Source organism: Capra hircus, chromosome 24 (genome assembly GCF_001704415.2).
Source record: "Capra hircus breed San Clemente chromosome 24, ASM170441v1, whole genome shotgun sequence".
In the NCBI taxonomy this organism is placed as follows: domain Eukaryota; kingdom Metazoa; phylum Chordata; class Mammalia; order Artiodactyla; family Bovidae; genus Capra; species Capra hircus.
In genome coordinates this window covers 20,472,634-20,488,329 of record NC_030831.1, presented here as the reverse complement: position 1 = coordinate 20,488,329, position 15,696 = coordinate 20,472,634, and the positions used below count along the sequence as shown (strand labels likewise).

The 15,696-nt window shown below is 37.2% G+C and overlaps 1 protein-coding gene across 3 annotated transcripts in view; it reads left to right on the top strand.

The window, feature by feature from the left end:
• Positions 1–15,696, top strand: part of KIAA1328 (KIAA1328 ortholog) — a 433,299-nt gene that overhangs the window by 73,937 nt on the left and 343,666 nt on the right. For all 3 annotated transcript variants that reach the window (XM_018039479.1, XM_018039481.1, XM_018039480.1), the window contains one exon: positions 58–173. In XM_018039479.1, the coding sequence (XP_017894968.1) occupies positions 58–173 (116 nt within the window). The remainder of the gene's footprint in view (positions 1–57; positions 174–15,696) is intronic.

Below are 15,696 nucleotides of genomic sequence, written 5' to 3'. Positions count from 1 at the left end.
ACCACAGCTGTTGGCACATACTTTATTTTATTCTCATGGGCATTTCGTTTCTTTCAGAGTAAGTGAGGAAAAGGAAGTGACAGAAGAAAGACTCAAAGCTGAGCAGGAATCATTTGAGAAGAAGATCAGGCAGTTGGAAGAACAGAATGAATTGATCATCAAAGAAAGGGAAGATATCCTTTTTGAAAGTCCTCTTTTTTAACGTTCAGAAAGTTTGACTGTTTCATGAAGAAAATGTAAACTCCAGAGAAATAATTGTTCTAATTTATAACCGAGTGTAAATCTGCATGGGCTGCCATTTCGAGGTAATCAGAACGACACTTAGCAGCATGTGCCGTGGCTCCCTTCGTGCTTGATGCAGCCGTCCAGCTGTTCCCACTGCTGCTGCTATACACTGGCGCACATATTTGTCAACTCAAAGAGACAGTAAGAAACTTGGGCATTAAAATGTAGTGTTGGAACTTTATTAAATTCTGTTCCACTGCTGTAATTGAGCCCAAAACATCTTTTTCTTTGGTATTCTTTCTGGCTAAAGCTTTGACACTTCTAGGGCATTCTACTCTAATATCATTAAAAAAATTTGTTGTAGCTTATAGATGTTGTAATTGATCGATATTTATACTACAGCATAATACCACCAAACTGTTTTCATGGAAGAGAAACTATTGGGTGTAGAATTAGAGGGGTGTGTGTGTGTGTGTGTGTGTGTGTGTGTGAGTGTAAATATGTATGATTGCATTATTTGTAAGAAAATAAAGTAAAAACTGAAGTTTTAACTTAAGGATTGTACTTTAAGGGATATATGAGTTGAAATAAGTGTATTGCTGAAATTGTTTTGACTGAGTAGAATTGCTTATCTTTGGGTGTTTTTGCACTGACATTGTCAAAAAAGAGAAGTGATTGTCCCTAAAGTTAGGATACTAGATCTGCCAGGGTATGTGAATTCCTGAAGAAACCATTGTTCTTATTGTCAGTATCATAATTTATGTGACTCTAATAATTATTTTGAAGATTCTTTGAGTGTCAAAAATGATCACATATTGACAGTACTATACCTTTGTGAAAACAAAGCAAAGAGAAGCATAAAGATAAATTAATTCACTGGGGAAAAATGCACAAAAAGTAACTATTAAAATTGAGATCTGAACTTGCATTTTTCACACAGTGGGAATGTGTGATTGCAGATTAATATAATCAGAATTCTCCAATTTGATTTGTGGAGTAGGACATTTGTTAGTTTTATGGGCCCCCCAGTTCAAAGGAGTACTTTTCCAATTATATTTGTTCTTTAGCACTTGAGTAATCTTGAGCCTTCTCTTTTCTTTGCTTTCATTGACTCTATTGCCCTGGGTTGTCAACTCTCAGGCAGTCCCCCTTTGGTGATTTTCATCTTGATGCTTTTTTCTCTTGATTGAAACAGCACTGTTTGGTCAGAATTTACAGCTGTGCTCTGCCAGTGTTAATCTTTCACTTTGCAAAAGGAGTAGTGACTCAGGACGCTAGCACTTTCAGGAAGACGTAGACCAGGAGTGCTTTTGTGTGCACTGGAGGCTTGCTTTACAGGTCTCTTACTTTGCACGTAACAGTTCTGAGGATAAGTGGCCGCTGGTCTTGTTGTAGTGGCTTAAAGTTTTCAGCGGTGGGTCTATAGAGTTCTCTTAGTTTCTTCTAATGATTGTGGGATTCCAGGTTGCAGGATGATTGCTCCAATTTCAGTTATGTTTGCATTAAGGCAGAAAAAAAGAGGAAGGAAGCTGTTCTGGTAGTTGTGACTCCCTGTTCGTTTTTAGAACACATGCAGTCTTTGTCAGGGCATTTCCCCCCACGCTGCCACCCAGCAGTCTTTCATGAGATACTTATTGTCCTGAACTTTATCTGTGGGCATGCTAACCTGCAGGGGAGGCTGAGAAAGTGAGCTTTCAGCTTGTCCAATTTATCCAGTGGGAGGCAGCAGGGAAGGGGGTTGGAAATGAAGTCAGCCTTCAACTCTGGTAGCAGAAGTAGGGGAGATTGAAATCACTTTTTGTATATGGAGGAGGTGTTGATACCTTGATCTTCCTGAGAGGGAAAAGAAAAGTATTGTGTCAAGTGGAATTGGGGCTGAGAAATAAGATGAGAGATGAAAGAGGTTGCAGACAATTTAGAAAGCCTGGCTACAGTTAGAATGGGACCTTGTTTATCTGGTGCTAGCCCCCCAAAAAAAAAAAAAAGTGTGGCTATATGGTAAAGCACAGTTTAGCTTTGGTGGACTATTACAGTTAGCATTCTCTGGGTCAAGATTAATTGTATGTAGTATCAAAGCAGTTGACATTCAGCATGATTATGGACAGAATAATTTCTTTTGTCAGGCTGAATATTAAGATACCCTCAGGGGATTGTAGTGACACACTATTTCCTTTTTTTTCTTAGCACATAGGTCAACGCACTGCCATGGGCCAAATCTGTCAGCTGCCAGCTAAGTGCAGCCACACACATTCGCTTATATATCTTCCATGGCTGTTCTTGCACTGCAGCTGCAAGTGGTGGAGCTGAAATAAAGATCTTGTGGCCTGAAATATTTACTGTCTAACCCTTTACAGAAAAGTTTGCTTACTCTGATCTAAATTGTGAAATTAAAAAGTAAAGGAAAATACAAAGACTTAGACATGAATCATAGTTAGACCTGTTTTAATTTAAAGGTTTGACTTGAGTATTATTATTGTGAGTGAAGATTGGAGTAAATGTTAGACCATGTTCAAAAACTAAAATAGTTTAGTTAGTGTAATTGGTTTAAGATTTTTTTGAATCACCTAAAGATAAGTGGTATTTGTGGAACTTGTCAAAGAAAAGAGAAAGGAAGATATGATTAAAAAACAGTGAGATCCATGTCTTTTTTCCCAAGTGGATTGCTCAGGTATGAATCTCCTTTACCAGTATAAACCTGTCAAAGGTTAATATAGATGATTTTACTGTACATAAAACTCTGTAAAACTTAGAAACATAAAACAAGGGTATAATTTAAAACAATATAATTTTAACTACAGATACATTTACCTATCATACATGAATGATTCAGACTTACATACATGAAATGAGATGATTTCAAATTATTTTAAAGCCTCTTGCTGCATGAGGAACTATATGGATTCTGATTTTTGGCATTTTAATGATGTGTTATCCTAATTTATGGGGTTCTTTTGTTGTAAAAGTCCTAGTAATAGGATTTATTGATTAATTATATGAACACAGACCAGTCCCTTAGTAGAAAAGAGTGAAGATATTTACATGTTTGCACTTGGATCAAACTTTTGAAGGATTTGTTTTTATGCTAATTAAAGAATTTATTACTAAAACATAAACACTCGTAGTAGTTTTCAGTCTTTGATCAAAGAAAACTTGTTTCCTGAGAAATCAGCTATGTAAATGAATATGTCATTTACAAAGCCTAGCAATCTGATGAACCTAGTAGATTTTTCCCTAACTATATGTGTATGAATGGGGAGGTAAATCTGAAAGGGACAGAATAATATGTCCAATAGGAGTAATTCTGAAACATGTTAGCGTGTAATAGTGTAAGACACAGAGGATGTAGCCATTGTAAAAGTTGATTAATATTTGAGCTGATTGTAATTCCAGAATATATGTCTCAGCTCAGGATGGTATCAAAAGCTCACAGAAGGAAAGTAAAGTCTGATTTTGCTGACTTTCCTCTTTTAACTGACTGAGCAAGGGAAGTGACAGACAAGAAAGCACAGTGGGCCTTAGAGTCAAAATTGTTTTAGTACTGATGAGCTGTCTGACCTTGGGAAAGCTACTGAACTTTTCTGAGTGTTTTTTCATCTATAATATATGGATAGCTAATAATGCCTTTTTTTGCAGGCTTGTTGAAATTTGGTAGGTTCTTTATGTATGTAAAGAATCTAGCAGTGTTTCTTACTTTGGAATACTGAAACAAAGATAGCAATTCTTCTTACTATGATTAATTTAGATGAGGAATGAGTTGACTAGCTCCTTTGTTTTTCAGCTCTTCCTTTCTTCAGTGGGGTTTTGATGGTTTTCATTAGTTAAGCAGATGCTTTAGGCTGCTTAGAGGCCCAGTAGGAGAGTGAAAGGACTTCCCTGGTGGCTCAGAGAGTAAACAATCTGCCTGCAGTGCAGGAGACCTGAGTTCAGTCCCTGGGTCAGGAAGATCCCCTGGAGAAGGTAACGGCTACCCACTTTCATATCTTTGCCTGAAGAATTCCATGGACAGAGGAGACTGGTGGGCTACAGTCCATGGGGTCACAGAGACTCAGACACAACTGAGTGACTAACACTTTGGCTTTTTCAGGAGAGTGAAATTGATCTGCTTTGTCTTCTGTTTCTATGAAGGAGGAAATCTTTCTGTCTCATTTATACCAGTTGGGTGCCTATCAAGGGCAAACCAGATTTTACTTTTCTCTCCCAGAAATCAGACTGACAGAAATGTTTGTTTTCTTTTCTTTCTGATCTGTTCCATTATCTCTCTGACTGAGACTTAGTCAGTTGAAGAGGTTTAGAGGTGCTTAGAGCTTAGATCCTTGAGCCCACTGTATCAGAGGTCATTTTAGAAACCTTGCTCTGGGAAGAAAGAGTTTTAAAGGAACCAGCCTTAACCTTTTTGAGGAATGTTTTAGATGAGCCAAAGGTGTTAGTATATCTGTGCTGAAATTAGGCTAGAGAAAACTCACAATAATTTCAACTAATTATATAAAAAGAAATCATTTGTTTGAATAGCAGTAATATTTCAGAGGTATTCAAAGCTTTCTATTTAACTGTATACATCTCTGCTACATGAGCCAGGCTACCACAATCTGATAGACTTTTACCAAGAATAACAACCATACTGTAGGAAGTTCTATCACAGATCTGGGTGCAGTGGTCTTGGGTAGGTAGGCAGGGTAGGATAATAAATAGAAATAAGTTTCATGAGAAAGGAAATGAACTTCAAAAAAAAGGATTAGTCTTCTTTTTCTAATTAAAAATTCTGATCCTTCGTAAGAAAAGGCAGGAGATTCTCCAGTCTTAGAAACAGTTTGGGGAGAATTAAAACTGTAAACTTAGTGAAGATGCCTATAGGCCGACGAGAGGGTATTTTGGTGCCTGGCAGTGTGGTTGTGGCATATGAATATAGCAAAGTATGTTGCCGGACACCTTATCAGCTTTGATGAATCTTGGCCTTTTGAATAAATATTGGTTTTTTTTTATGTTTACAAATTGAATTATGGTGATAAGATATATTTGGTGTACTTGGATAAAGTCAGTTAATTCCATTTAGCAAGCCCTAGACAATATTGCTTTACTAATCTAATAACTATCTCTAATACTGTGTAAGTTGTACTTTTGGGGGCTGTTTTATTTGCTCTGTGATGCTGTATAACTTTAGCAGGTTTTGGACCGTTATTATTGTATATTATCAAGATAATATTGTCATTGTAAATCATAATAACAGATTAAATAACCCTTTACCATTGTGTTAAGAAGAAATAAACATGCTTAAGGTAAGAACTAGTTATTACTGGTATTATTGTTGCCTAAGCTGTTCTCGAATATTATTTTGTTCTCTTAAAAATACTTAGATATTAATGCTAACTGAAGGGAGAAATTGTGGATAAATGTTTGCAGAAAATAAAAAACTATATAAAATTTTATCCATATACTTCATTTCAGTAAGCCTTTAGAGTTTAAGTTACTCTGTGGTAGTGAGTTATATTTACACATTACTTTTCTGGACTCATCCAAGATGAAAGTAAAAAGAAGGACTCCTGCTCTGGTCCCCTAAATAATGCACTTTTCTCACATGAAAATTCTTGAGGCTATCACATGTATAATATTAAACTCACTGCCTGGGATCTAGTTTATAAGTCCATTAAGAGCATAAAATTAGAAGTAGGGAAAGAAGCTACAGTAAAGATATTGAAGCTGACAGAGTTAGCTATTAAAACTATTAAAAACCATATAAAAACTGAAAATGTACAGCAGTCTAGAACTTCTCCCCACCTAGATGTATCTCAAGACCATCCTGTATGAAATGCAGCACACTGCTTAACATTCATAATTCTGTTATGAATTTGATGCCTGATTCTGAGGCATCAAAATAATGGCAAATTGTTTTTATCCTGTTACCTTTTTTACGTACGTCTAGTACTTCTATTCAGAGAAGGCAATGGCACCTCACTCCAGTACTCTTGCCTGGAAAATCCCATGGATGGAGGAGCCTAGTAGGCTGCAGTCCATGGGGTCGCTGAGGGTCGTACACAACTGAGCGACTTCACTTTCACTTTTCACTTTCCTGCATTGGAGAAGGAAATGGCAACCCACTCCAGTGTTCTTGCCTGGAGAATCCCAGGGACAGGGAAGCCTGGTGGGCTTCTGTCTCTGAGGTCGCACAGAGTCGGACACGACTGAAGTGACTTAGCAGCAGTGGTACTTCTATCAGTAAGATGTCTTACATTTGTGTACGGGCTTCCCTGGTGGAAGACCTTAGAGGGTAAAGGATCTGCCTGCAATGCGGGAGACCTGGGTTTGGTCCCTGGGTTGGGAAGATCCCTTGGAGAAGGAAATGGCAACCACTCCAGTACTCTTGCCTGGAAAATCCCATGGACAGAGAAGCCTGGCAGGCTACAGTCCATGGGGTCACAAAGAATTGGGCACAACTGAGCGACTTCACTTTCACTTTTCTATTTACAGAGTACTGAAACTTACACTTTTTAATCTTCACAATAACCTGGTTAAGATAGGTGAATCTGATGCTCTTTTCCTTATTTTTACAGATAAAGATACAGCCTATTGCAGGGTTAAGAGTAAAATCTTAATGACAGGAAATATCTTTACATCAAATTATTTCTACAACAGTGAACAATGCAAATACCAATAGGCCTTACTTTCTAGCCTGCTTTATAGTTAAAGCAAAATTTTATTTAAAAAATGTAATATATTTTACAGTGCTCTTTATCCAAAGTTTGTTTGAAAAAATGTGGGGGGAGGGGGTTGGCGGAGTATTTACTAGAGTGTAACCTAATTGTACAGAAATCCAGATATGTGGGATGTTCCTGAGAATCACTTGTATTTTTGCTTTTCTATTCAGTCACGAAGTCTTTATCATTTTCCCTCTGAAATATTACTCTTAACCCACTGTCTTTTAAAAAAAATTTTTGTTAGGGTAGAATTGATATGCTGTATTGTGTTAGTTTTAGGTGTATAACAAATTGAATCTGTTATCCACTCTTTTTTAGCTCCTTTTCCTATATAGGCCATTATAGAGTACTGAGTTGAGTTCCCTGTGCTATATAGTAGCTCCCTAGTAGTTATCTGTTTTTTAAGATAAAATTTATTTGGCTGCACCAGGTCTTAATTGTGGCAGGTGGGATATTCGTGGCATCATATGGGATCTTTTGTTGCAGGTGCACAGACTCTCTAGCTGTGGTGCACAGGCTGAGGAGTTGCAATGCAAAGGCTCTCCAGGTGCGGCACGTGGGCTCTAGAGCACACTGGCTCAGCAGTTGCAGCTCAAGGGTTCAGCTGCTCTGCAGCATGTGGGGTTCTAGCTTGCTAACTGGAAATTGAGCTGGAATCCCCTGTGTTGCAAGGCAGATTCTGAACCACTGGACCGCCAGGGAAGTCCCTGTTGTCTGTACATAGCAGTGTGTATATGTCAATGCCAATCTTCCAGTTTATCCCTACCCCATCCCCCAACCCCACCCTGTAACCACAGGTTTATTTTTCACACCTGTAACTCTATTTTTGTTTTATAGAAAAGTTCATTTCTAGTCTTTTTTTAAGATTCCACATATAAGCAATATCGTATGATATTTGTTTGACTTCACACAGTATGAGAATCTCTAGGTTTATCCATGATGCTGCAACTGGGATTATTTTGTTTTATAGCTGAGTAGTATTACATTGTATATGTGGATAAAGTAGGTGTGGTTGTCTTTTGCTGTTTTCACTGACACCTCACTGCATTCTCGTGAAGCATCCTTTTGCCCATCTCCATTATCTTCCGCTGTCCTTTGATTGACTTCATTTCATCACTGTTGCCAGATTAATCTTTCTTAAGGACTATTTTTATTACATCACTTGGCTTTTTAATAACTTGCCTTGGCTTCTTGTGGCCTAAGGTATCAAATGTGTATTCTTAATTTTGACATTTAAGCCCTCTGTTTCTGATGCCATGTAATATATGTGACCTTCACTTTAATGACTCTCTTGTGTAGTACCTACATACTAGATAGGAAAAACTCACTGTTCTTTCCCCTGCTTACTGAAGTTTGTTTCTATTTCTTTGTCATTGTTCATTTTGCTAGTTTTCTTTGATACTTTAGGACTTTTTTTCTGAAAAATTTTTAGCAATATTTGACTCTTAAAACTCTTTAACTGTTCATACCTATGCCAACAGCCCTAACTTATGCATCTTACGGCTCCTTGGGCATCTGTGGTGTTCTTTCATCAGTACTGGATTTTGAATAAGAACGTTGACGTCAGTCTTAGACCAGCTACTTTATCCCTTTCTGACTCTACTGCAGTCACTGAGTGCAGGAGCATTTCAATTTCATTTTAGAAGAATAAGCTAATTTGCAGTTGCTTTAGACTTGAGTAGTAGAGAAAGTGAAGGCTGTGAAGAAAAGAAGATACTGTCTAGTCATAGGGGATCTATATTTGAAAAAATGTTTTTTGGTTTGTTTTAAGGCTGGAAAAGAATGTGAAGTATATTTATATGTCAAAACAAATGTGCTAGGAAATGATTAAGATCTGCTTTCCATCTCATAGTACCTTTTTTGATTTTTAGTTTTTCTTTCTATGAAAATGAAACAAGTCTTAAAGAAATCTTGATAAATTTATCTAACTGTTAAGCTTATATTCTTTGGAGTACTGAAAATATGAGGTTGTGCTTTTTAGCCACTTGCCCTCTATTTTGTGCTTAGCAAAGTTCATTTGTATATGTATGTTTGTATTTGTTATTTTTGTATTTGCTATGGACTGATTTGTGTCCCTCTAAAAATACATATGTTGAAGCCCTAACCCCCCGATGTAGCCATCTGGAGATGGGTTTCTAGGGGGTGATTAAGGGCTTCTCTGGTGGCTCAGATGGTAAAGAATCAGCCTGCAATGCAGGAGACCAAGGTTCGATCCTTGAGTTGGGACGATCCCCTGGAGGAGGGCATAGAAAGCCACTCTAGTATTCTTGGCTGAAGAATTCCATGGACAGAAGATTCTGGTGAGTTACAGTCCATGGACTTGCAAAGAGTCGAACACCGCTGAGTTACTAACACTTCACTAAGGTTAAATGGTGTCTATATGAATGGGGCTGTAATCCAATAGGACTCTAGCCGTATAAGAAGAGAAGGGGCTCTCTCTCCCTCCCTTCTTCCCATCCCCCACATGTGAGGACACAGTGGCCATCTGAAAACCAGAAGGGAGTTGTCACCAGAAACCAAATCCTATGGGACCTTGATTGGATTTTCTAGCCTTTAGAATGATGAGAAAATAAATTTCACCCAGTCTGTGGTATTTTATCGTGGCAGCCTGAGCAGATTTAGATAGTATTTAATATGTCCTTAGTTCTTCAATATTTTTATTCTAAGTATATGTTGAAAAATCCTTTTGGTGTGTCATTGAAGAGTACATTAAATTTCTAAATAATTAGTATGTTTTCAGATGTCGTTCTCTGGTAATTTTCTCTTATTTGGGGGGCTTCCCTCATGGCTCAGATGGTAAAGAATCTACCTGCAATGCGACAGACCCAGGTCCAGTCTCTTGGTCAGGAAGATCCCCTGGAGAAAGGAATGGCAGCCTACTCAAGTATTCTTGCCTGGAGAATTCCATGGAGTGTACTGCAGGCTACAGTCCATGCAGTTGCAGAGAGTCAGACATAACTAGTTCTTTGGTATTTTTTTTCTGTGTATATATAAAAAAAAACCTTTTGGTGTATCTGTAGAAGGGTACACTCAATTTCTAAATGATTGATATGTTTTCAGATATCATTCTCTGATAATCTCTTATTTTTAATCTCCTGGTTGGATATTAATACACTTTGAACAGTAATTTTTCAAATATTATTTTGTATTTTTTAATGAGATTTGCTGTTAAAGAGTTTTCTACCTTACTGTTTGAGATCCTTTTAATATCTGTGGTATACCATTTTATAATAAAAAGAGCTTTACTTTCCAGGTTTGGTTTTGATAATGTTTTGATTTCTTTGACTTGCTGAAGGCTCTAGATACGAAGCCTGAGCCCCTCCACAGAGCAATTTCTGTGTTGCTTTGTAGTGAGTGACACTGAAGTTCAAATAGATGTGCTTTGGGGCTTCTAAAGTAGCCTGAGGGGCTAAAGTATTCACTTGTTTTTGATGCCCATGTGTAAATAAGCTAAGCAGACTGAAATTCAAAAATACTAATTTTCTACATTTCTATTTAATTTTTTTTAGTATTAATTCTATACTGGATAAACGATACAACTCTGTTTGGCAAAATTTAAAACTGCTTTGGGAAGTTTCACCAGTTATTGCATGAAGAAATAGGCTTTCTATAAATCAATTGTGTAATAATTAGTGTTGGGGAGAGTTCATTATTTCCTTTAGCCTTTTACATTACTCATCTTCTTTAAAAGACTGTTCTGACGTACTCTCTTCGGCTAAATCCATTTGCCATACCACATCTTGTAATTGCTTTAGATTTGAAGAATATGATGAATGGCTTTATTATTAACCAATAGCAAATTTGTCTTAGTGTTCTTAACCTCAGTATGGCCTTCACTTTTGAATAGTTAAATGATTAAATGATTCAGATGGTACTGTTCTCACCTCTGGTAGAGACTTACACAATAGCATTTCCATTTTTAGTTTTATTGTTATGCCCAAGATTTTACATCCCCAGCACTTTAATTGTTCAGATGTAGTAAATCTAGTTATGGTATAGTCATGTAATGATAAAAATATTAACTGAATATCTGAAATCGATCTCCTTATAGATAAGATGGTAAGGACTATCAGTTTCTCGTGATTTCATTATGTTTTGTTAACAGAGAAATCCCAGGCTATTCAGCTGTTTTCCTGAATGCTCAGGCTGGTGAAAAATGGAGAAAGAATCCTTCCTGTCAAAAGTCTTACACAGTCCTTGAATTTCTAAATAAATATGACCTAGAAAATGCAAATATCTAAAAATAATACTGACTTATCTTCCAGTTGATGTTCTAGTTGGTCAGTTTTTCAAATAGTAGTTATAATGTGTGTGTCATTTTTTGGCTATACTTTTAAAAGAACTTTATCTACACAAAGGCCGTTAAACACAGGAAAAATGGCAACAGGCAAAGGAGAATATAAGAAAGAGATGAAACCAGTAGAAAAGAAGGTTAGAAAGAAATAATAGGAATTATCCTAGTGAGAAATTTGCACTAGAGAAAGTTTGACAGTTGAGAAGAGAGCCTAGCGATGTGCTGATAGACGTGAACAGTTGAGTGCTAGGAAAAGCTGCCAAATATCTACCTCTGTCTCACATAATAACCCCAAGGCATCAGTGTGCCAGACTGAAAGCGCAGGGAGTAGTTAAACACTCTAGAGGCAAAGGGAATAAGAGGAAGTTTTAGTGTGATGGTAGGTGTAATCATTTAGAGATGGCATAGCTTTTATAAGTGTCTTCTTAATATAGTATTAGACAGTAATCTGAGATGGCTTTTAAGTAAAAAATCTATGTGAAAAATGCTTTTGTAAACTTCTATCTAGTTAATTAGAAATTGGATGTCTCAAATATGAGTTATCTAAGTATGTGACATAACAAAAACACTATTATTTTGGAAATAACACCAAAATCATGAAATCATGATTTCATTTTGCCTTTAAACTAGATATATGACCTTGGATAAACTAACTTCTGCAAGTCTGAATTTTATCATATTTAATGTGTTAATACGGAGAAGGCAGTGGCAACCCATTCCAGTACTCTTGCCTGGAAAACCCCATGGGCAGAGGAGCCTGGTAGGCTGTAGTCCATGGGGTCGCGAAGAGTCGGACACGACTGAGCAACTTCACTTTCGCTTTTCACTTTCCTGCATTGGAGAAGGAAATGGCAACCCAGTCCAGTGTTCTTGCCTGGAGAATCCCAGGGACGGGGGAGCCTGGTGGGCTGCCGTCTATGGGGTCGCACAGAGTCGGACACGACTGAAGCGACTTAGCAGCAGCAGCAGCAGCAGCAACATGTTAACAATATCTGAACTGTTTACCAAAAAAAGGTGATCAAGACTATGAAAATTCTATAAAAATTTAAAGTCTACAAAAATATTTTCTCACTCTGAAAAGTTTTATAACATACAAATGAATATGAAGATATATATGATTATTTTATTCTTTATTTTACTCCCTTACACATTTAAAAATGTTATCATTTCAAGCATTCTGTGAATTTTATTAAGCCTCTTTTCATACCAAAGCAAATGCTATTATGATTCTTTTTCAAGTTATATTGAAAATATATTAAAAATATATATTTTACTTCATATTTTATTTTTTATTGAACTAATATTGATTTGTAGCATTATATGTTTTATATTTGCAACATTATATTTCTACTTCTGTATATGTTACAAGTGTGCTCATCACCAGAAGTTTATTTTCCATTCATCACCATACAGTTGATCCCTTTGCCTATTTTACCCTTCCTCTCCAGGAACCAGTACTCTTATTCTCTGTATCTACATGTCTGTTTTTTGTTTAGTTTGGTTTGTTCATTTATTTTATTCTTTATTGGTTTTTTATGTTCCACATATAAGTAACAGCGCATGGTATTTTCCTTTCCCTATCTGATTTATTTCACTTAGCTATATATATATATATATATATATATATATATATATATATATTTCATATCTTCTTTATCTAGTCATTTGTTAATGGATACTAGGTTGTTTCCATATCTTGGCTATTGTAAATAATGCCAAAATGAACCTAAGGGTTTAGGTATCTTTTTAAATTAGTGTTTTCGTATTATTTCGATAAGTAGGCAGAAGTGGACTACCTGGATCATATATGAGGAATCTCCATACTCTCTTCCATAGTGGCCATACCAATTTATGTTTCCACTAACAGTTTATGAAGGTTATCTTTTTTCCCATATCCTTCCAACACTTGTTATTTGATTTTGTTCTGTTGCTAAGTCATGTCTGACTCTTGGCAACCCCGTGGACTGTAGCATGCTAGGCTTCCTTGTCCTTCACTATCTCCTGGAGTTTGCTGAAACTCATGTCCATTGAGTCAGTGATGCCATACAAGTCTCATCCTGTTGAAAGGTTGTTGCTGAGCTGTGAAAGTCACTGGGATTCTTGGGCTCCGGAAGAGAAGAATTCAGTCTGGGGCCAGTGACATTTGATCACTCAGTGCTTTTGTGTAATAATGTTTTATTAAAGTATAAAAGAGATAGAGAAAACTTCTGACACAGACATGAGAAGGGGGCAGAAAGAGTATCCCCCTGCTAGTCTTTAGCCAGCCAGATGTTTTATAGCTACTAGCAGGCTGATAATTAGAGAAAGGAAATGTCTCAAAACTCAGAGACTGGCACCAGGCCTCTCACCTACCTACAACATGCATTTTGGGATAACATTGGCACAAGGTGGGTTTTCCTGGGCCATAAAATGATTAACATGAATCTTGAAGAAAGGTAGGTTTCCAAGCAAATACATAGTCTTATTAACATAACTTAAGAGAACATCTGCATGAGTAAAACATACTGGTTTGTCAAGTCACTTCTGAGTCTTAGGCAGAACCAACTTGACAGAATCTAGGGTAAATACGTTGTTTATTAACATAGCTTAAGAAAAATATTTCCATAAGAAAAATACATTGGTTAGCTCAAGGTTGGAGAAAAGTTCAGATGAGACCAGGTGTCTTTATGGCAACCCAGAATTGTAAAAGAAACCTCTTTTTATATGCGTGTAGAGAAGGGGGAAAAATCAAACACTTGTAGGTTGTTTCCTCCTGCTGCTTAAGAGAGAGAGAGAAACTGTCTGACACTTGCAGCCTGTTTCCTCCCTTGGGAGATCCCTGCCTTTCCTGCCTGTTGCCCTCTCACTGTGCTGCCCTCTTCTCCTCCTGCCCTCAACATTTCCTTGCTTTAGGTAATGAGGACATTTTGGTAATGTTGATTCTTCCAGTCCGGGAGCTTGAAAAATCAGTTTCTCTCAATAATGTCTTATAATTTGCAGTGTGCAAATCATTCACCTCCTTGGTTAAATTTATTTCTAAGTATTTTATTATGTTTTTTGCAATTATAAATGCGGTTGTTGTCTTGTTTTCTTTCAGCTAGCCCATTGTTGGCATTTAGAAATACAGCAGATTTATGTATATTGCTTTTGTGATCCTGCAAGTTTAGTGTATTCATTTACTATTTCTAATAGTTTTGTTGAAGTCTTTAGGATTTTCTATATATAAAGTCATTTCATCTGCAAATAGTGACAGTTTAACCTCTTCCCTTCCAGCTTGGACGGCTTTTATTTCTTTCATGCCTAATTGCTTTCGCTAGGACTGCCAATAATATGTTGAATAGGAGTGGTGAAAGTAGGCATTGTTGCCTTATTTCTTATCTGTGGAGGAAATGCTTTCAGTTTTTCACCATTGAGTATGATGGACTTGTTATATATGGCCTTTATTATATTGAGATGCATCCCTCTATATCTAGTTCACTGAGTTTTTATTGTAAATGTGTGTTCAGTTCAGTTCAGTTCAGTCACTCAGTCGTGTCCAACTCTTTGCAACCCCATGAATCGCAGCACACCAGGCCGCCGTCTGCATCATCATCTCCCGGAGTTCACTCAGACTCACGTCCATTGAGTCAGTGATACCATCCAGCCATCTCATCCTCTGTCATCCCCTTCTCCTCCTGCCCCCAATCCCTCCCAGCATCAGAGTCTTTTCCAGTGAGTCAACTCTTCGCATGAGGTGGCCAAAGTACTGGAGTTTCAGCTTTAGCATCATTCCTTCCAAAGAAATCCCAAGGCTGATCTCCTTCAGAATGGACTGGTTGGATCTCCTTGCAGTCCAAGGAACTTTTAAGAGTCTTCTCCAACACCACAGTTCAAAAGCATCAATTCTTCGGTGCTCAGCTTTCTTCACAGTCCAACTGTCACATTCATACATGACTACTGGAAAAACCATAGCCTTGACTAGACAGACCTTTGTTGGCAAAGTAATGTCTCTGCTTTTGAATATGCTGTCTAGGTTGGTCATAACTTTTCTTCCAAGAAGTAAGCGTCTTTTAATTTCATGGCTGCAGTCACCATCTGCAGTGATTTTGGAGCCCAAAAAATAAAGTCTGACACTGTTTCCAGTGTTTCCCCTATTTCCCATGAAGTGATGGGACCAGCTGCCATGATCTTTGTTTTCTGAATGTTGAGCTTTAAGCCAACTTTTCACTCTCCTCTTTCACTTTCATCAAGAGGCTTTTTAGTTCCTCTTCACTTAAATGTGTGTTAGATATTGTCAAATATTTTTCCTGCTTCTATTGATCATATGATTTTTATCCTTTGTTTTGTTAATGTGGTGTGTCACTTTGATTAGTGGGTGTTGAACCATCCTTGTGTCCTTGGAATTATCAGGATGCATGATCTTTTTGATGTATTGTTGAATTCAGTTCACTAATAGTTTGCTGAGCTTTTTCACATCTATGGTCATCGGATGTAGTGGCCTGTGATTTTCTTTTTTGTGTTGTCTCTGTC